This window comes from Oncorhynchus mykiss, chromosome 22 (genome assembly GCF_013265735.2).
Source record: "Oncorhynchus mykiss isolate Arlee chromosome 22, USDA_OmykA_1.1, whole genome shotgun sequence".
NCBI lineage: Eukaryota > Metazoa > Chordata > Actinopteri > Salmoniformes > Salmonidae > Oncorhynchus > Oncorhynchus mykiss.
The window spans coordinates 19,438,980-19,461,781 of NC_048586.1; the positions used below are offsets into that span (position 1 = coordinate 19,438,980).

A 22,802-nucleotide genomic window follows, 5' to 3' on the forward strand; every position below is an offset into this window, starting at 1 on the left:
ATGCGTGTCCATCCATGTCTGTATGTTTGAATAACTGGACGGAGCGTGTGACATTTAACAGTTTTGTGGGAACATGTGGCGTACTTTAGGCTACTACGTCCACTCCCAAGTCGAACAGGCGTTGTGTTCCTACATCCATGTGGTTTTAGGCCATTGTGGCTGCGAACATGTGATTGGAGGAGGGAAGAAAACAAAAATGAAGAAAAAAAATGAACGAGACATGTCCGTGATGGAAGCGCTGCTCAGCGAATGAACGGGCATTTCTTTAGCCGCTATTCTGGCTCTATTGCACCGTGTTCTGCAGAAAGCACTGGTAGTGGTGGATGGATCTGTCCCAAAGTCCAGGGGGGAGACCCTGGCTGAGCCCCTCCCCCTCACCGGCAGAGCTCTCGCTCACGAGCAGCCGCATCGGTCCACCACCATGGAGGGGATCTTGCCGTAGATGATCTGCTCTTTGCGGTTGAAGTAGAGCATGTTGATGGGGGACATCTTGGTGGGGGTGCAACAGGGCCCGGCAGTGCCGCGAGGGTTAGCCTTGTTCACCAGGTGGGTGTGGGGGTACTTCTGCAGGTGCATGTACTCGCACTCACCAGAGCAGTAGTTGGCCTTGTAGCGCTTGGGGGCAATAATCCAGTCCCAGCCAAAGTCTTCAAAGTCTACCGTGAGCGGGTAGCGGCAACAGCGGGACTCGGGGGAGTTCTCGTCACAGTCCAGGCCCGAGTCTCTCCTGAAGCGCTTTGGGCCCTCTGAAATCGTCACCTCCATGAAGGGTTGCTGTAAAGGCACAATACGGAATGGTTGAAAACCAGAAACATATTTGATTTTGCCTCTCCAATAAAACATTGCTTTATTAATAAAGGTAAAAAATAAAATAAAAAATTGCTGATCAAGGTTTCAAACCTGGTGTTGTGATACTTTGAGCCACTGAAAATGTGTGTGTGTGCGTGTGTGTGCGTGTGTGTGTGTGTGTGTGTGTGTGTGTGTACTTATATCCTTGTGGGGACCTAAAATCCCCAAAAGTCCCCACAGGGATAGTAAAACAAGGAAAGTTCTCCCTCGTTATGAGGACATAGGCTATTTTAAGCTTAGGGGTTAGGTTTAGGGGCTAGAGTGACAAATAGGGTAAGGATTTAGGGTTTGGGTTACAGGTTAGGGTTAAGGTTTAGGGAAAATTTGATTTTAAATGGTTTGGGTTACAGGTTAGGGTTAAGGTTTAGGGAAAATCGGATTTTGAATGGAAAACAATTGTAGTTCCCCATGAGGATAGAAGAACAGTGTGTGTGTGTGTGTGTGTGTGTGTGTGTGTGTGTGTGTGTGTGTGAGTGAGAGGCTGTAGGCAATTACTCTGATTAGCACAGTCACACAGAGGACTTCAGGAATTTCTGGCCATGTAAATAATGTGAACTTTTATGTAATCAGGTGATAGAACATGATATTATTGGTGGCCAGGGAAACTATTCTGTCATAGATATACTCCTTTAATGAGGTCTGTGTGTTAATACTAAAGATTCTAAAGTACTTTGAAAATGTGATTGTTAGCTAAACATAAAAGCACATGAGAGCAAGTCTTAGGATGCCAAGACCCCTCTGATCAACAACTGGTATTTGAAGCCAAATTAGTCTTGCCACACAATTTGACACAAAAATGTATATGCACTCTTGACAAGGGTGGTACGTGTTGATATTGCATCATTACGCATTAATACATGGGTTATGGATTATTTCACATAGATCCCACGGGGATAAGTTACAAAACTATTTGTAAATTGCTTCGATGGGAGATCAATCTAAACTCACCAGTCCTTCTCCCGCTTCTGCTGAGGTAACCGCCAGATCATTTCCCTTCGAGTCGAACGCATTAATCTCGATCCCCCAATTCGTCTCCGGCTGCCGCAGCCATACGGACAGCACTTGTTTCACGTCGATACTTTGCCAAGAGCTGACTCCTGCATTCACGTCGATCTTTAGAGACCGGATACCTATGTGCCTGCCCCCGTCCGTGACAGGCATCAGGCGGGAGATTTGCAGAAACACGGTGGTGACTTCGTCAGCTGGCAAAAGGTGCACCCATAACTGCGCATGAACTATGCGGTTCACCTGAATCTTCGAACTGAAGGAGAATAAGCAACACTTGGGTTTCCGATCGACTTGGACGATGGATTCGGCTGGAGGAGAGAAATGTGAACATTAATTACAATATGGAAATGTCATCTCTAATTCCACGATACAATTAGATTTATAAACTAAATTAAATGACTGCAAAAAAACGTTTGTAGTTGTATTTAACACAAAACACAAAAGAACCACCTTGGTAAACCAATTTCAAAATATATACTTAAAGTTACAATGTCATGACAAGTATTGATAAACTATAAAACACAACAATGTGTCATCTCCAGGGTATCCTCCAATATAGCCTACCCTATCTAGTTTTAGAACTTCCACACTCAACACCAGAGTGACACTGGCACATTATACGATGGAACTTGGCTCGTGCGTATTGTTCGTAAATTTACTGCGTAAAATTCTATAGTGGTTTCAATTTAACATGAAATTACAGATCAATACGAATTCATCATTCGTATGAAATTCCAACCTATTCTCAACATAGTGGTGCAAGTAATACGGGATCAGATATGCAAGTGCGCTCTGTGCCCAATGCGTAAAAACAGCTGCTGGTGCCTTTTTAACGTTATTAAACACTGAGTGTACATAACTTTAGGAACACCTTCCTAATATTGAGAACAACCTCAATTCGTCGGGGCATGGACACTACAAGGTGTCGAAAGCGTCCCAAAGTGATACTGACCCATGTTGACTCCAATGCTTCCCACAGTTGTGTCAAGTTGGTTGGATGTCTTTTGGGTGATCGACCATTCTTGTACACATGGGAAACTGTTGAGCGTGAAAACCCAGCAGCGTACATTCAAACCGCACCTACTACCATACCACGTTCAAAGGCACTTACGTATTTTGTCTTTCCCACTCACCCTCTGAAAGGCACACATACGCAATCCATGTCTCAATTGTCTCAAGGCTTAAAAATTATTATTTAACCTGTCTCCTCCCCTTCATCTACACGGGTTGAAGTTGATTCAACAAGTGACATCAATAAGGGATCATAGCTTTCACCTGGATTCACCTGGTCAGTCTAGTCATGGAAAAAACAGGTTGTCCTAACGTTTTGTACACTCACTGTATAGTTAGTTACATTGAATAATAGTCTGTCAAACTTACGTTCAGTGGCCATTGTCATGATTGTTTCTGTGATGGCATGTTCATCATCTTCTTCCATAAGTCCATCCTTATTGTCATCTCCAAGAACATCGTACTGGTCAAGAAGTTGCTGCAAAGGTGGTGCCTTAGGCAGGAGCTGCTTGACAACATCTCTGCTGATATTGGGAGCTTGCTTGAGTCGCAGTTTGCTAAGAATTTGGGACTTGATGGCGTGTAATCTCATGTTTTTGATCTGCTGTCGGACCTCGCATGTTGAGCACTGCTCGCCGTCATCCGTGGCAGGGGGCTGGTGGTGCGCGGTTTGATCACCAAGACCCACTGGACCGAAAGCAACCATGAAACTGAGATAAATCAGAACCTGCGTCAGATGCATTATCTAAGGTGCGGAGTTTGCTATAAAAATTGAATCCCAAATGTAATATGTATTGGCATATGTGAAGGCGGACTACAGAGTTGCCTCTGTTTGAAATCAGGCTCTACACTGATAGGTGTCATACTTTAATTCGGCAGCCCTTTTTATATTGCAACTTTGGCCTCTCTTTTGTGTCGTCAAAATCTATGATTGGTTGGGCTGGCAACAATGAATTTAACAGACAGACATGAACTGTATTTTTCTGTCAAACCTTAAAGAGGTACGCAATGGCAAGGTTTGGAATAGTTTTGAGACAACTACACTATCAATCAGACAAGACAGTACTGCAAATGGTCAAATAAACATTTCGGATATGGTTATTGATTTATTGCATGAACTTAAGTCAGCCACAGCCTGTCAACATCTGAATGCCACTGAGAAACCTGTTTTATTCAGCCTATCCCATCACACCAGGGGTGGACTGGAACCAGAAATCGGTTCTGGCATTTATAACACAATGGCACATTTTCCCCCTTGAGGCACCCACAACTAAAAATGTTTCATCAAGGCCCCCACACCAGCCCATTTTATTAATTGAGGCCACCATTATTAGCCAGATAATTATCATTTTGCGCAAAAAAAAAAAAAAAAAAAGTTAGACAGGCCCTCTAGGCAAAGAATTTACCAACCCTTCAGACATTTGTCGGGAATGCCAGATGGCCAGTCCGCCCCTGCATCCCATCAAAGCTACAGGGATCAAATTAATCTGAGTTATGACCACTTCTTTTACAATCAGTTAGTTATATGATCAGCTTGCCTATCTTTCTGAATCTCTCTTGAAAATGTAAGGTCAATTATTTACAAATATGACAGGAACCAATATTTAGTCTATGTAGACCTATAGGCTACATGGAGTAGACCTACATGTCTCCAAACCTACTTTCCAAAGGCAAAATGTATTAATCAATAGGCTATAGGATAGATACCATTCCAAATATATAGCGAAATGGCCTGTAATGTAGGCCTACTATACTGTACTAAACTATAGGCTACTGGTTATTGTTGCCTTGGGGTGTCTGATTTGCGAAAGCTTTTTTGTCTAGACGTTTAGTGCCATCGTGCGGCTTATCGACAACTACAGTTGCAACATTACACACAGGTTATGAAATATTATTTTCATTTACAGATGAAAAGTAACATATAGGTTCTAATGAAAGTCAATCAAATCGTCTAAATTATGTACATTTTACGCAGCAATATGGATGGCATGACACAATGACTTGGTCACGAGTCATGTCAATGGTTTATAGCCTATTATCATTATGGAATTTGAGACTATATCCCTTATGTGAAAGAAAACATACTAAACGACTTTAACTAATTTACACTTATGGACTATACAGTTTTACGCACACTCCTCCATGAGTTTTACAGATTTACGCATTCGTCAAGAACGAACTCGTCATATATATATATTTTTTTAACTGACAACAATTGGTTTGAAATATATCCGAGCACATATGGCTTGCTATCAATACTCATAAAACCTCTGCGGTTTAAGCGAAAGCACACTACCGTACCTCCTGTGCCATAATGGTCCAGACCCCTTGGCAGACTCAGTAGTAGCCTAAAATTTAGACACAGGGAAGCTGCACGGGGGTACACTTCCAGCAAAGGCCTGGGAGACAGGATTATAATCTATGGCATTAGTTTATAGCAACAACTGAATATATTCCTTACTTTAAACATTGTAATAAATCACTGAGAAGTCAAGCATGCCACAAGAGGGTGATATTGTACAAGTATCAGTATCCTGATTGTATGCGCACAATTTACCTCCACGACATAGTCCACACAGCTACTAATTGCTGTTGAGAGTGTTTTAAAAATATAATTACGTCCTACAAGCTACAGCCGCCATTAGAAAGTGTAGTCAAACAGGCAACAATTTCAACGATGACCTATGGACAATCTCGAGTAGAATGATGGCAAGAAGGTGTAGTCATCCAGGTATGACTATTCATGGCTTTAAGACCTTAAATCGATTTAGAATTTAGTTAAATTACTGCACAATGTGGTATGGTGCCCAGTTTGGTAACGTAGTGCACATTTCGTGCAGAGAGAGAAACCGACCAATGCTATCGCTGCCTTCCAAGCTTCAAGTTCAAATCATTGGACGCATATGCAGCGGTTTGAAGGCGATAACGAGATTGAATAGAAAGGAGAGGCGGCACACATATTTCGGTTCACAATCCGTGTGGATGTATGACACTTCTTTATTGAAATCAACCGTAGGGGAAAGTGTCGTTAAAGAGAAAACGAGGATGTGATTTCCCCCTGGGTGAATTTGATATTCATGGGGGTAAACTCACCCAGTCCTACTTTTCCAAGAGCCCTCTTGAAGGTACGTATCCCAGGCATCAACGATATTTTATGATATGTATTTGTGTGGGAAATGGGCTACCTCTAAATAATGTTGTATTAAGCAGAAATGCGCGCACGAGTATGGATTTTTCAGAATCCTATTTCCAAAGGTGACAACTATTTCGCCCTCTATTTCCCCATCCCGGTTAGCATTTCTCCTTGACCTTTTATGTTCACATTTCAATAGTGAGATTATTTCATATATGCCCTTACTAATTCAAGAAAGGTGGGTTATAGGAGAATGGGGGTTAAACGTCCCTGGTATGGCCAACTTCACCCTCACATTCCCAAGAACGGAAATGAAATGGACACATTTTTTATTTAGAATAACTTTTTCTCAAATAATAACCTATACGACTATATTACACATAATCAGGTTATTTCCAAATGTAAAATATAATAACAAAATGTAAAGTAGAATTGTTATATGTGTTGGTTGTAATACCCCACCCCCCCGTTTCTAAATCCGCTGGGGAGGGAGGTAGGGTTATAGGGTCGCGTCCCATGATACCTGGGCTAGAGCGACATGCTTGCCACGTTCCACGCTTGAGCGAAATGCTACATTGCCACGTTCCTTATAGGCTACTTGGGCTAGAGCGACATGCTTGACATAAGGTAACAGACATCACCTTTCCCCACTTTGTCTTAAAATGTGAAAAGATGTCATAAAAATCTGATTGAAGTTTCAGGAATCAGCACGGTACTTATATAAGCGGAAGCCACTGTCAAAAAGCATAAGCTACAATGCTAGCATTTTGCAGCATCTGTAAAAATCTAATTGTATGTGAGAGATGAAGGGATGATATAATAGTGTGCTGCTCTGTCAGAGAAATAATCACATGCCACCTTGAATCTGGATCAGGCAGCACACACGCACAGGACAGATGGAGATGTGGACTACAGCAAATAACATCAGTCCTTTGTGCATTCAACCTAGCGCCACATAGTCTATTTACACAATGCCTAGTCAAAGTCTACACACCCCTTGCAGTTTTCACATTTTGCTGCCTTATAATTAAACACAACCTAATCCACATTTTTCAAAGTGAAAAAAATGATAAGTAATTTGGAAAATGCTCTATATCTACACAGAAGAAAAATATAAAAGCAATATACAATTTCAAAGATTTGACTGAGTTACAGTTTATATAAATAAATCAGTCAATTGAAATGAATTCATTAGGCCCTAATCTATGGATTTCACATGACTGGTAATACAGATATGCATCTGTTAGTCACAGATACCTTAAAAAAAAAAGGTAGGGGTCAGAAAACCAGTCCCTATCTAGTGTGACCACCATTTGCCTCATGCAGCGCGACACATCTCCTTCGCATAGTTATTCAGGCTATTGTTTGTGGAATGTTGTCCCACTCCTCTTCGATGGCTGTGCGAAGTTGCTGGATATTGGCGTGAACTGGAACACGCGGTTGTACTCGTCGATCTAGGGCATCCCAAACATGCTCAATGGGTGACGTGTCTGGTGAATATGCAGGGCATGGAAGAACTGGGACATTTTCAGCTTCCATGAATTGTGTAGATCCTTGCGACTCGGGACCATGCATGGGGTGATGGCGCCGGATGAATGGCACGACAATGGGCCTCAGGATCTCGTCACGGTATCTCTGTGCATTCAATTGCCATCGATAAAATGCAATTGTGTTCGTTGTCTGTAGCTTATGCCTGCCCATACCATAACCCCACCATGGGGCACTCTGTTTACAATGTTGACATCAACAAACCGCTAGCTCATACAACGCCATACACACTATGCTGTCTGCCATCTGCCCAGTACAGTTGAAACCAGGATTAATCTGTGAAGAACACACTTCTCCAGCGTGCCAGTGGTGGATATAGAGGTCCTGGGCTGGCATGGTTACACGTGGTCTGCGGTTGTGAGGCCGGTTGGATTTACTGCCAAATTCTCTAAAAGAACGGCTTATGGTAGAGAAATGAACATAACATTCTCTGACAACAGCCCTGGTGGACATTCCTGCAGTCAGCATGCTTTTATTTCAGCTCATGAAACACTGTACATCTTGCGTTTGTATCTTTTGTGCCATTAACTTCATCGGGCTTTAATTCCAGTTTCTCTACAAGCTATACAGAACAAAAATATATTTCCTTCAAATGTTGATATTTGCTTCCATACACAATTCAATATTACTTTTGAAATACAATAAATAGCCTTATAACTTTGACAAGTTAACAAATTATACATTCGATTCACGTCTCCAAGTAAACCAAAAATAAAAGTTAAAGAATGTGATTAACCCAGTGGCTCAGATGAAGCTATTGAAGCATTAGATGCATCTCCTTTAAATGTTGATATTTGGTTGCATTATCAACCAAACACAATTCAATATGACTTTTGTAGTACAGTAAATAGCCAAAAGTTAAGGCAATCTTAGAAACTAATGTAACAGTATCTAGTCAACCTTCAAATGAGTAACATCCATGGCCACATGGAGGTTTTCTAACCATACATTTATTTTTATGTAATCATAGAAAGCGTGCATGTTCAACATAGCATGTAAAGGTCGCACGTCTGTGGAAATCTTCACAATTGCTGTAATAATCTGTGGCAGAATCTTGAACAGCATTGATCACTTGCACGATGTACTTTTAATGAAGTCTAATCTCAACTGCAATCCAGGTCATTTGGTTGTGCTATTAGATTAATGGCTGAAAGCGCAGTGATAACACATTCAGATGACTTAACTTAACCAAAAATCAGACATGGTTTTTCCATTGGAATTTGGTTGTGCTTTAGATGGTTGAAAGTGTAGTGATAACACATTGGGAATTCAACACACTTCTGGCTGTCCTTTTTTGAGTGGGTGAATAAAAGGTTGAAATCTCTCATTGATCAACGTCTCAACCAAATATGACCCAACAAGGTCCATGTTGAAATGACGCGGTGTGTCCGGTGTGTAGCTACTGCTGCATAGGTGGTAACAGAGGGGAAAATGCTAAGTCACTGTGAAAATAGTAGGCCTCTCAATCCTTTAATTTACCATCTGGTATTTTTAGGCTGCCTCTGATGGAAAATAAAACACTGAAATCCTCTCCCTATTTTCTCTCCCTACAGCACATGGGAAAGATCTGTGTCGGGGAGGTACAGGAGCATGGCTGACCATCTGGACTATTCCAGCGAAGCGTGGTCCAGACAAGAATCGGCTTCCTAGCCGTCACTTCTCGACCAGAGCCTAAGCCCCTCTCAGACACACTCCTGCTTCACCAGCTCCCTGAAATCAATGCTACATTATTTATATCATGGGATGCGTCAAATCCAAGAAGAGCGATCCGACCCAGTACGCCAACTCGGTGGAGAAGGTGGACGGCAAGCTTGGGAAGCGATGGGGCGAGAATGCGCTGCTGGTCCACTCTGAGACGGTGTCAGGGAAAGACTCTGCCCGGGTGGACCCCATCCTGCTGGAGTACGCCCAGCGGCTGTCGGAGGAGATTGTGGCCCGGGCAGTGCAGCAGTGGCTGGAGGTGGACAGCCGCTACAGTGACATCCCCTACATCGAGTGTGACGTGCCATGAGGGGAGGAGGAGGGGAGGGGGGGGGGGGCAGGTAGTGCAAGAGGCATTTCTGTTCTGGGATTCACCTTGACCCTCTGGGGAGAGAGAGACAAATGGATGCCCAGAAGACAGGAGACCAGACAGCACTCAGATTCAGGGTGAAACAAAAAAACACTACGAACATGTACCAGCTGGAGATGACAGATGTTTATCCCAATCTATGGTCCAAAGCCATTTTTCTGTTTAATTAATACATACTTGGATGTTGTAACTCATTTGGTGACATTTTGACCTTGACTAACAGACAAAGACCTTGGCTACTCCTCTCATATTCAATCTAGACCATGTGCTTCCCTCCATCGTTAGCTAGAGGATGAGAGTTGGGGTGGGTTTGGTTAAACCGTCTTGGGAGCCAATAAAGCAGGGGAGTATCATTGAATCCTGCTTTGAAAATTACCGGTTCTGCCTTTCAGTAAAATTATACAGTTTATTTTTTTTTGTTGCTTGACGCGTGTCATCCTGGGGCCAAATTTCAGGTCCTATGTAGGAAGTTATTAATAGGCCCCTCAAGTGGCCAGTGTTTTTCACTTGAAATGTTTGCTGGGATCAGCAGCTACACACCTCCCTCTCCATCTGTCTTCCCAGACAGAAGCTCCCAGTTTAGGGTTATTGGATAATGGCGTCCCAGGGGGCCTGTGGTCCACATCCACCAACAAAGGAAACTCATTCTTCAAACTACCCATGAAGTAGGTCCGGGACGATACCAGTATCGCGATATTCGTTAGTATCGGGGCAAGGAAACAAAACATGAAGCGAATTTAACTTCAGCCCTAATGTTGGAAACAAAAATCATTATGTTGTCCCGTTCATTTATTTTCCAAGCTATAGCACACAATATTTTACATACAGCAGGTTTTTAAAGGACCAAAGAGCTTCGTGTTTTTATTTTTGCCATGGAAAGAATATCGCGATACGGGTCCCGGCCTACCATTAAGCAGGTCTGACCACGAGCTGCAGCAACCGAGGACCTGACTACGGTCACTTTGACAAAATGATGCTCTAGGAATGTTTTACAGAGGTTCAGCGTCCTCCCATTTTGTGAATTTGAATGCCAATGACAATAGGACATTCCTGAGGGCTGGCTAGGTCCGCATGCCATGAGTAAATCAGGACATTAGGACGGATTCACACACTTTTACCGGGACTTTGCTTCTGGGCACAAAAAGAGTGCTGGGTTCACAAATACCTTTTGTTTTGGCCAAAAATGTCTAGGGCCAAGCACCCTGGTTTTTACTTACTGTATTCTATCCAATGATGAACTACTGCCATCTGCCCCATAGAATTTACAGCACAAATATGCAACTCTAAAAGGCCATGCTATTTTTATTAAGAGCAAATGGCTTCTTAATTGTACGATGCTATTATAACAGGCCAAAGACACACATACTCACAACAGAGAGTTGAGTTGTTTGGAATAGGGGACCACAACTGCCAAAGTCCTTAATGAACGCGAATACAAGCACTATGTTTGATGGGCTTTCTTACGACGTTTATTCGATAGAAGGCGATATCAGTGAGTTTTAGTCATAGCACGTCAGTTCCCACCCTACCACAAACGATGTTCAAGAAGCTCTAAAAAAGTTGCATTAGTCTAGGCTGGGCAACATGGCACATTAACAAGTGGACATTATTTCACTGGAAAATCAAGTTTTGGTGAAGTTTGGAATGTGTATCTCAAGTGAGAATTCAGCTGCCAGGGCACTAGGTTTGCTCAGCAAAAAAATGTGGTGGTTGTGGTGGTGTGCTTTAAAACTCCATTACAGTTAAAAGCAACAAATAGTGTTTATAACGACATTTGCACTAATCTGGGTTGAGAGATTCATCTCTTGAACCATCCCAAAAATTCTGTAAACAAATTGAAAAGCCTGTCGAATGCCTCCCAGTCGAAACAGTTTGCGCGTATATTGCAACAACATTTTGTGACGTTATTCTTTGTTTTGGCTGTTTTTTGTTGTTGTTGTCTGTTCGCGCACACAAACATTTTTCTTGAGGCAAGTTGAAGTTTGGTAGCCCAAGTATATGCCCCTTCGTCGGTGATTGGTCAACAGTACTACTCCTAGTAGCAGTGGGAACTATAGACAGGATTATTCAAATTTTCACGCACATTTTCTCACTTGAGAAATACTGCACCAAACATCTTAGTTAGATGTAAAATTACTAAGACCTCCTCAGCAAAAATGGCAACATTAATTACTAATAATTCTTGATTTATCATTGATTCATTCTGACTCTTTTGAAGAAGTGTTATTGGCTAAGTTGTTGCTACGGCATCTCAAGAGGGACAAACCGTAATATTGCTGCTTTTTTCTTGTTTTTCAAGCAAAGGTCTTTTTAAGGGAGTTTGCTAGTAGTAAACCAAACTTAGTTTGCAGGCCCATTTAGCGGTGACCCAATTTTTTTCCCCATACTGAATTCCTAAATCTAAAAACTGGGAGGTGGAGGGTTTAGAAACAGATCACTGTTATCACTGCTTCAGCTAAATGTTGTAACAACGTATAGATAAAGCTGCAAAAAACAATACATTCAAAAGTTGATTTCCATCAAGCTTGATTTTGACTCCAGTAAATTGGTTGATAAAAGTAATGTTTTACTATGCAGAAGACAACTAGTACTACAGTATATAATGTATACAATGCATTCGGAAAGTATTCCGACGCCTAGACTTTTTCCACATTTTGTTACGTTACAGCCTTATTCTGAAATGGATTAAATTGTTTTTTCCCCCTCATCTACACACAATACCCCATTAATGACAAAGCAAAAACAGATTTTTAGGCTCGAGTCTTCTTGGGTATGACGCTACAAGCTTGGCACACCTGTATTTGGGGAGTTTCTCCCATTCTTCTCTGCAGATCCTCACAAGCTCTCAGGTTGGATGGGGAACGTCGATGCACAGCTATGTTCAGGTCTCTCTCCAGAGTTTGATCTGGTTCAAGAATCACTCAAGGACATTCAGAGACTTGTTCCGAAGCCATTCCTGCGTTGTCTTGGCTGTGTGCTTAGGGTAGTTGTCCTGTTGGAAGGTGATCCTTCACTCCAGTCTGAGGTCCTGAGTGCTCTGGAGCAGGGTTTCATCAAGGATTTCTCTGTACTTTGCTCCATTTATCTTTCCCTCAATTCTGACTAGTCTCCCAGTCCCTGCCCCTGAAAAACATCACCACAGCATGATACTGCCACCCCCATGCTTCAACGTAGGGATGGTGCCAGGTTTCCTTCAGACGTGACGCTTGGCTTTCAGGCCAAAGAGTTCAATCTTGGTTTTCATCAGACCAGAGAATCTTGTTTCTCATGGTCTGAGTCCTTTAGGTGCCTTTAGGCAAACGTGCCTTTTACTGAGGAGTGGCTTTGTCTGGCCACTCTACCATAAAGGCCTGATCGGTGGAGTGCTGCACAGATGGTTGTGCTTCTGGAAGGTTCTCCTATCTCCACAGGGGAACTGTGGAGCTCTGTCAGAGTGACCATCGGGTTCTTGGTCACTGCCCTTCTCCCCCGATTGCTCATTTTGGCCGGGCAGGCCAGCTCCAGGAAGATTCTTGGTGGTTCCAAACTAATTCCATTTAATAATTATGGAGGCCACTGTGTTCTTGGGGACCTTCAATGCTATAGACATTTTTTTCTACCCTTCCCCAGATCTGTGCCTTGACACAATCCCGTCTCGAAGCTCTACGGACAATTCCTTTGACATCATGGCTTGGTTTTTGCTCTGACACGCACTGTCAACTGTGGGACCTTATATAGACAGGTGTGCCTTTCCAAATCATGTCCAATCAATTGAATTTACCACAGGTGGACGCCAATCAAGTTGTAGAAACATCAAGGGTGATCAATGGAAACAGGATGCACCTGAGCTCAATTTCAAGTCTCATAAGCAAAGGGTCTGAATACTTATGTAAATACAGTATTTTGTTTGCTTTATACATTTGAAAAACATTTGATAAACCTGTTTTTGCTTTGTCATTGTGGGGTAGTGTGTGTAAATTGATGAGGGAAAATAATGTATTTATCCATTTTTAGAGTAAGGCTGTAACGTAACAAAATGTGGAAAAAAGTCAAGAGGTCTGAACTTTCCGAGTGCTCTGTATTTCATAATAATAAAACTGTGATAGCCTTCTAAGTTACGTCGAACACAGAAATCCAATGCTTTGAATATGGTCAGTGTTGCAGTTCACAATGCTTCCAGCTTGAATGAAATACAAGGTATACCAACGTATGTACAATCTAGGTATACCTGGATTCTTTCCTTCAAAATATGTCAGTATCGGTAACCATGGTAAAATTACAGTAACATCAGTCTTTCAGTCAACCCTTTAGTTTGATTATGAACAAAATGTGTTTTCTGTTGGGAGATCCTAAGGCTTCTTTTGAATTATCTGAATCTACAGTGCCTTGCGAAAGTATTCAGCCCCCTTGAACTTTGCGACCTTTTGCCACATTTCAGGCTTCAAACATAAAGATATAAAACTGTATTTTTTTGTGAAGAATCAACAACAAGTGGGACACAATCATGAAGTGGAATGACATTTATTGGATATTTCAAACTTTTTTAACAAATCAAAAACTGAAAAATTGGGCGTGGAAAATTATTCAGCCCCTTTACTTTCAGTGCAGCAAACTCTCTCCAGAAGTTCAGTGAGGATCTCTGAATGATCCAATGTTGACCTAAATGACTAATGATGATAAATACAATCCACCTGTGTGTAATCAAGTCTCCGTATAAATGCACCTGCACTGTGATAGTCTCAGAGGTCCGTTAAAAGCGCAGAGAGCATCATGAAGAACAAGGAACACACCAGGCAGGTCCGAGATACTGTTGTGAAGAAGTTTAAAGCCGGATTTGGATACAAAAATATTTCCCAAGCTTTAAACATCCAAAGGAGCACTGTGCAAGCGATTAATATTGAAATGGAAGGAGTATCAGACCACTGCCAATTTACCAAGACCTGGCCGTCCCTCTAAACTTTCAGCTCATACAAGGAGAAGACTGATCAGAGATGCAGCCAAGAGGCCCATGATCACTCTGGATGAACTGCAGAGATCTACAGCTGAGGTGGGAGACTCTGTCCATAGGACAACAATCAGTCATATATTGCACAAATCTGGCCTTTATGGAAGAGTGGCAAGAAGAAAGACATTTCTTAAAGATATCCATAAAAAGTGTTGTTTAAAGTTTGCCACAAGCCACCTGGGAGACACACCAAACATGTGGAAGAAGGTGCTCTGGTCAGATGAAACCAAAATTGAACTTTTTGGCAACAATGCAAAATGTTACGTTTGGCGTAAAAGCAACACACCATCCCCACTGTCAAACATGGTGGTGGCAGCATCATGGTTTGGGCCTGCTTTTCTTCAGCAGGGACAGGGAAGATGGTTAAAATTGATGGGAAGATGGATGGAGCCAAATACAGGACCATTCTGGAAGAAAACCTGATGGAGTCTGCAAAAGACCTGAGACTGGGACGGAGATTTGTCTTCCAACAAGACAATGATCCAAAACATAAAGCAAAATCTACAATGGAATGGTTCAAAAATAAACATATCCAGGTGTTAGAATGGCCAAGTCAAAGTCCAGACCTGAATCCAATTGAGAATCTGTGGAAAGAACTGAAAACTGCTGTTCACAAATGCTCTCCATCCAACCTCACTGAGCTCGAGCTGTTTTGCAAGGAGGAATGGGAAAAATGTTCAGTCTCTCGATGTGCAAAACTGATAGAGACATACCCCAAGCGACTTACAGCTGTAATCGCAGCAAAAGGTGGCGCTACAAAGTATTAACTTAAGGGGGCTGAATAATTTTGCACGCCCAATTTTTCAGTTTTTGATTTGTTAAAAAAGTTTGAAATATCCAATAAATGTCGTTCCACTTCATGATTGTGTCCCACTTGTTGTTGATTCTTCACAAAAAAATACAGTTTTATATCTTTGTTTGAAGCCTGAAATGTGGCAAAAGGTCGCAAAGTTCAAGGGGGCCGAATACTTTCGCAAGGCACTGTATATATTTATATAATATTCATTTCATCTGCAGCACTGTACAGGTCTGTAAATAACTCATTGATTAAAAAACGTGAATACCAATAAAGCTGAAATCTATGCCTTTTACCATTAAGTGACTTAATCTCTTTTTTGAGAAAGGGGATCGGCAAGGTTAGAACCTGTGACCCTCTATCCCAGTGCATAGTCAACTGCTGTTGAGGCACTTAGAATGTTAATAAATTAGAAATGTGATTAGTGAAGTATGTTGGGTAATGTTGGCGGGAAAAAAGTCAAACTTGGGTTTGAACTGGAAACCTTCCGGGTCGCAACCCGCGTCTGAAGTCCCCCATCCACCTCAGACCCCACTAACCTTTACTAAACTCTGACCAGTGAGCTTTAATCCAACCAATCAATTCGTCCAACTACTTCCGAAATGCTTGGGAAGTTCTGATTGCAATCAATTATTTTAATCGTCAAAAAGATATGGGCACAATCAGAATGTGGGCAAGATCAGGAGATAGGACACGTTCGCACCTGGTATAAATGATCATGAGCAACAAAGGTTAATCATCTGATAATGACCCTAACCCTTATTTACCCCCTACTGAAGTCTCAGGGTACCAGATCTCAACACTGTATTCTCATTTGAGAATGGCTTGAGAAAAATCGGCTGGAATCAAAGCTACCATTATTCTAACTTTAAGCAATTTAAATGTCCCTATTCCCTAACCTTAACCTTTGGATCTGCTGTCTTCCGTCTGAATTAAATCAAATTATATTTGTCACATGCGCCGAATACAACATGTGTACTTCAGGAAACAGCAGCGGGAGAGCCCCCCTATCCACATCGACAAGTGGGACACAATCATGAAGTGGAACGACATTTATTGGATATTTCAAACTTTTTTAACAAATCAAAAACTGAAAAATTGGGCGTGCAAAATTATTCAGCCCCCTTAAGTTAATACTTTGTAGCGCCACCTTTTGCTGCGATTACAGCTGTAAGTCGCTTGGGGTATTTCTCTATCAGTTTTGCACATCGAGAGACTGAATTTTTTTCCCATTCCTCCTTGCAAAACAGCTCGAGCTCAGTGAGGTTGGATGGAGAGCATTTGTGAACAGCAGTTTTCAGTTCTTTCCACAGATTCTCGATTGGATTCAGGTCTGGACTTTGACTTGGCCATTCTAACACCTGGATATGTTTATTTTTGAACCATTCCATTGTAGATTTTGCTTTATGTTTTGGATCATTGTCTTGTTGGAAGACAAATCTCTATCCCAGTCTCAGGTCTTTTGCAGACTCCATAAGGTTTTCTTCCAGAATGGTCCTGTATTTGGCTCCATCCATCTTCCCATCAATTTTAACCATCTTCCCTGTCCCTGCTGAAGAAAAGCAGGCCCAAACCATGATGCTGCCACCACCATGTTTGACAGTGGGGATGGTGTGTTCAGGGTGATGAGCTGTGTTGCTTTTACGCCAAACATAACGTTTTGCATTGTTGCCAAAAAGTTCAATTTTGGTTTCATCTGACCAGAGCACCTTCTTCCACATGTTTGGTGTGTATCCAAGGTGGCTTGTGGCAAACTTTAAACGACACTTTTTATGGGTATCTTTAAGAAATGGCTTTCTTCTTGCCACTCTTCCATAAAGGCCAGATTTGTGCAATATACGACTGATTGTTGTCCTATGGACAGAGTCTCCCACCTCAGCTGTAGATCTCTGCAGTTCATCCAGAGTAATCATGGGCCTCTTGGCTGCATCTCTGATCAGTCTTCTCCTTTTATGAGCTGAAAGTTTAGAGGGACGGCCAGGTCTTGGTAGATTTGCAGTGGTCTGATACTCCTTCCATGTCAATATTATCGCTTGCACAGTGCTCCTTGGGATGTTTAAAGCTTGGGAAATCTTTTTGTATCCAAATCCGGCTTTAAACTTCTTCACCAACAGTATCTTGGACCTGCCTGGTGTGTTCCTTGTTCTTCATGATGCTCTCTGCGCTTTTAACGGACCTCTGAGACTATCACAGTGCAGGTGCATTTATACGGAGACTTGATTACACACAGGTGAATTGTATTTATCATCATTAGTCATTTAGGTCAACATTGGATCATTCAGAGATCCTCACTGAACTTCTGGAGAGAGTTTGCTGCACTGAAAGTAAAGGGGCTGAATAATTTTGCACGCCCAATTTTTCAGTTTTTGATTTGTTAAAGTTTGAAATATCCAATAAATGTCGTTCCACTTCATGATTGTGTCCCACTTGTTGTTGATTCTTCACAAAAAAATACAGTTTTATATCTTTATGTTTGATGCCTGAAATGTGGCAAAAGGTCGCAAAGTTCAAGGGGGCCGAATACTTTCGCAAGGCACTGTGTATATATATATATATATATATATATGTGTGTGTATATATATATATATATGTGTGTATATATATATATATATATACATATTATTATTCCATCCCCTTACATTGTGTGTGTATAAGGTAGTCGTTGTGAATTTGTTGGATTACTTGTTAGATATTACTGAACTGTCGGAACTAGAAGCACAAGCATTTTGCTACACTCGCATTAACATCTGCTAACCATGTGTATGTGACCAATAACATTTGATTTGATTTGTGTAGACCTTACTGTGAAATTACAAGTTACAAGTTAACAAACAATGCAGTTTTAAGAAAACAAGAGTTAAGAGAATATTTACTAAATAAATTAAAGTAAAAAAAGTTACAATAAAATAACGATGACGAGGCTATGTACAGGGGAGACCGGTACCGAGTCAATGTGCGGGTGTACAGTTTAAGGTAATTAAGGTAATATGTACATGTAGGTAGGGGTAAAGTGATTATGCGTAGATAATCAACAGTGAGTAGCATCACCGGCAGTGCAAATAGTCCGGATAGCCATTTGATTAATTATTTGGCAGTCTTATGGCTTGGGGGTTGAAGCTGTTAAGGAGACTTGGCGCTCTGGTACCGCTTGCCGTGCGGTAGCAGAGAAAACAGCCTATGACTTGTGTCGCTGGAGACAATTTTTTGGGCCTTTCTCTGACACCGCCTAGTATAGAGGTCCTGGATGGCAGAAAGCTTGGCCCTAGTGAAGTACTGGGCCATACGCGCTACCTTCTGTAGCTCCTTACGGTCGGATGCCGAGCAGTTGCCATACCAGGCGGTGATGCAACTGGTCAGGATGCTTTTGATGGTGCAGCTGTAGAACCTTTTGAGGAATATCCACAACCTATCCACTACCTAGAGTTGAAACAGGTTTGATCATGTGCTCAACCTATCCTTGCCTATCCAGGGCCAACAGCTCCCTCTGCGCCTGTGTTATGTCCCTTTAACGTTAATTGAATCATTCGATTAGCTGATAGACTGTCAGGTCCAGGAGATTTGTAATCGGCCAAATGGATTAATGGATCACACAGCTGAACAATACAGGCTTGTACACAACGCCAATGTTTAACATTCCACTTTATAAATGGAATATACAACTAAGTGTTAATATATAGTTACATAGGCAGGTACAGTGTAAATATGCTTTTGTTAACGGCTTCAAACAACACATCAAATTACAATTGTTACGATCAGGTTTTCATACACATCTTGATCAACGTAATTATTATACAACAATGCTTTTGAAGCTACGAGTTGGGAAATTGTAGTCATTGAATTGTACACCAGAGTGCACAATGAATTGAGAACTGGCCTTTAGCAGACAGTAATACAATGCTAAATGTAACACTGAGTGATCACTTCAGATACATGACACGGGCAAGAGACATTAAGAAGGATGCCACCTGGCTGGTGCCTTTTGAAGGGCAAATTCTATACCCTAAAAATCTCTGACACCAAGAGAATTACTGAGCCTGTGTTCTCCAGGAGAGAGTGTTTACGCTGGTTCATTGTTTACTTAGCAAACTCCATGGCGGGTCATTTAGCTTCTCTGGCCTCATTTCTCTCTGGGAGCCTGCCTGTAAGTGCTCTTAACTGTGTGCTAGGGTTAGAGTGCTGCAAATGGGATTTAATATAACCAATGATTTGAGCTGCGTACAGAGAAATTCAATCAAAGCCACACTGCAGACAAATAATGTAACAGCTCAAGTGCTGCAAAAATCCCCCTTTTCATTAAAATACAAATTAGGTACAAATTACAGTAAATTGCTGTACGTTTTGACATGGTGTTTTCCCAGTGTAGGCTTCCTGCATTGTGTATTTGATTGAATGTATTGGACAGACTCACATGCACAGGAAAGTATGACTCAACAAGGGCCATAAAAACCACCTGACAGTACCATCCCAAGTTATGTGATACTTCAAACAGGATAGAACCTCTTCCTTACCCGGCGACTCCACCTACTCACCAAAACAAACATTTGCTTCTTTGCACCACCAACTGCAATGAGAAATATTGCCCTTTGCCAATAATTCTGTACATCAGCACAACAGAGATATTAGATCATCGCTTGATCCATAGTCCTACGATTTGCAATTCAGCACTACAAACTTTGAGACCAGCTAGCTAGATAGTGTAGATGTATATTAGGAAACATCAATTCAGTAAATCTAGTAGAAACAAACCAAAAAGATTCACTGTGTTATCAACCATCATTGTAGAAAGATAATATACTTTGAATCCATGTTATAGACGTCATGTAACAATCATTGACACAGTATTGTTATAATGCACTGGTGAGGTCATAGTCTCTCTGCCCCCACAGAAATGGGCACGGCACTGGGGTGTGGTCTTACCAAAGTCCTGCTGTTGTGAGAGGCCACTGAGTGACTGGCATGCCATGTCTGATGGTCCTTTCCCTGTCTCCTTTCCAACTGTATGACCACTAATAGGTGAATATGGTGGCTTATTTCAACCATAAAACTCAATGGGAACATGGATTATATTGAGTGGACATGAAAGAAAGGATACGAGGGACAGAAACTAATTTAGGCAACTTGGACACCTCCTATGAAAAGACCTCATGAGTGGGAGGTTATGGAGGACCAAAGTGGTATCCCTTGATCTAATCTATGGGGTTGTCCTTAGAGCTTGAGGTCATGCTCCCCCAGTGGCAAGAAGTAGTCATCCACACTCTGTTCTGAGACCTCCTCCAGTGTGGATGGTCTCCACTTGGGGCCGTGGTGCTTGTCAACCAGCACTAGGCACACAAAACAATCAATTGCATACTTCCAGAAACATCCTAATAGACAGAAATTAGGGCTGTAGAGCAGTTTTTGCCAGCTACTACTCAACATTGTACAGAAAAAAGGATTTTGCAGGAGTCAAACACCTTACCTGCCTTCACACCCTCGTAGAAGTCACTGCCCTTCTGCAAAACAACAAAAATAAAAACTCATGACACACATGCCTGTTTTAAACTAATAAGACCAGGAGAAGGGTGCATAGCTGCTGAGGGGCGATCCTATTCCAAACCCAGTAAATTAGTAAATTGCATTACCTTTAGATGGAAAAACTTTAAATTGCTAAGAAAAGATAAAAAAATGGGGAAGAGGAGGTAGTATTAAGGGCCTGGGGACTTTTGGCACGTACCACCATGCAGGCTTGATTGAGCCATGTGATTCACAGCCCTAACCCTCTAACTGCCCTTTCCCTAATTTCCCACACACCAACATCTGAACTCATCACTTAGTGTATGTCGGCAACTGAATGTGTTACTCTCACATAATTTTATTATGTGAAAAATTATTATTATTATTTTTGTGTTTTACCCAATTTTTCTCCCCAATTTCGTGATATCCAATTGCAATCTAATTACGATCTTGTCTTATCGCTGCATCTCCCCAACAGGCTCGGGAGAGGTGAAGGTCGAGTCATGCATCTTCTGAAACATGACCCGCCAAACCACGCTTCTTAACACCCGCCCACTTAACTCAGAAGCCAGCCGCACCAATGTGTCAGTTCAACTGACGACCAGGGTCAGCCTGCAGGTGCCCGGCCCGCCACAAGGAGTCACTAGAGCGCGATGAGCCAAGTAAAGCCCCCTCGGCCAAACCCTCCCCTAACCCGGACGACGCTTTGCCAATTGTGCACCGCCCTATGGGACTCCCGGTCACAGCCGGTTGGATCAAACCAGGGTCTGTGATGCAGTGCCTTAGAGCGCTGCGCCACTCAGGAGGCCCAATATGCACATTTTCTAAAGCAATGTTATTACTCAATGAAAAAACTATTTTCATTTAACATACACATTCTTGACACGGAACCAATGTTATAATCCCCAGTGTGCAGGTGGGATTTACATCCACTAAGAATATGTGTGTTAGTGAAACAACCAGTGTCAAAAATAGCCCACATTACACAACAGCTTTTCATGAAAAACACATATGGTAGACAGGTCCATGTGTACTCGATGATAAGAGTGTATTTAAATAGCGACTAGTGGTGATCTCTCTCTCTCTCTGCTCAAAAGTACCCTGTGCTGCAGGCCCCGACTATTAGCAATGCACCAATGCTAAATATAACAGAACACTTGGTAGTGCAGTGTGCTGCAATGCTGGTGGTGGAGACACACATGGTGTGCTGGCTTTTGTTCCAGCCCAGTACTAAAACATTTGACAACTGTAATCATCAAACCCTTGATTAGTTGAATCAGGTGTGATATTATTTAGAGCTGGGCTGGAACAACAGCCTGCACACCCTGTGGATACCTAGACTACTGCCTTCAGGCTACCAAGGGGCAACTAACAGAGAGAATCTAATAACAGTTGACCCAATATGACTCAGGCTTGTTTACTGCGTCAAGGACTGTGGTAATGTCACGGTTCAATGCCTTCTAGACCAGAGAGACTGTCACGCATGGACACATATTATTGTAGTCACAGAGGAAAGTCATCAGTGCTGGAGAAATGTACTGTAACTGGTTGTATGGAAGGGAAGGAACTCAACTTGCCCTGCCAGTGTGTTATTACAGTAAATATGGCTATGCTCTCTAAGAGCCGGGGTTCAATTGGTGTGTGTGTGTGTATGCGTACACGAACAAGCGTGCGGGTGCATAAGCCAGCATTGAAACAAGGACAGTGTTGGCTGGAATCAATCAGTTTGGATGTGTTTTTAACAGTCAAAAAGATCATGTTTTTCATGATGTATTAACCAAAGTATTTAAAATGACTGTTGCTTCTACATTGAAACAGTTTGATCATAAAGTTATCAAACACTTGGATTCAGGAGGTTGGATTATTAAGGGGATAGAGTGACATCCCCCTAACTCATTTTAATACACCA

The 22,802-nt window shown here is 42.0% G+C and overlaps 2 protein-coding genes across 3 annotated transcripts; one reads left to right on the top strand and one right to left on the bottom strand.

Moving 5' to 3' along the window:
* Positions 1-216: 216 nt before the first annotated feature.
* mstnb (myostatin b) lies at positions 217-3,727 on the bottom strand. The gene is given in 3 exon segments (NM_001124282.1): positions 217-774; positions 1,798-2,165; positions 3,238-3,727. Coding segments are annotated over 3 exon segments (1,122 nt in total). The 5' UTR covers positions 3,611-3,727; the 3' UTR covers positions 217-393.
* A 1,711-nt stretch (positions 3,728-5,438) lies between these two features.
* On the top strand, positions 5,439-12,143 carry LOC118943580 (small membrane A-kinase anchor protein-like). 2 transcript variants are annotated; one of them, XM_036958930.1, is made up of 2 exons: positions 5,439-5,993; positions 9,103-12,143. In XM_036958930.1, the coding sequence occupies exon 2, from the start codon at positions 9,288-9,290 to the stop codon at positions 9,558-9,560; it is 273 nt and encodes a 90-aa protein (XP_036814825.1). In that variant the 5' UTR covers positions 5,439-5,993; positions 9,103-9,287; the 3' UTR covers positions 9,561-12,143. The 2 variants fall into 2 exon arrangements, with proteins under 2 accessions (XP_036814825.1, XP_036814826.1); XM_036958931.1 differs by lacking the exon at positions 5,439-5,993 and adding an exon at positions 6,500-6,628.
* The last annotated feature ends 10,659 nt before the right edge of the window (positions 12,144-22,802 follow it).

Bases quoted from the DNA above. Each gene is read 5' to 3' on its own strand.
- LOC118943580 (XM_036958930.1), top strand. From the start codon at position 9,288: ATGGGATGCGTCAAATCCAAGAAGAGCGATCCGACCCAGTACGCCAAC.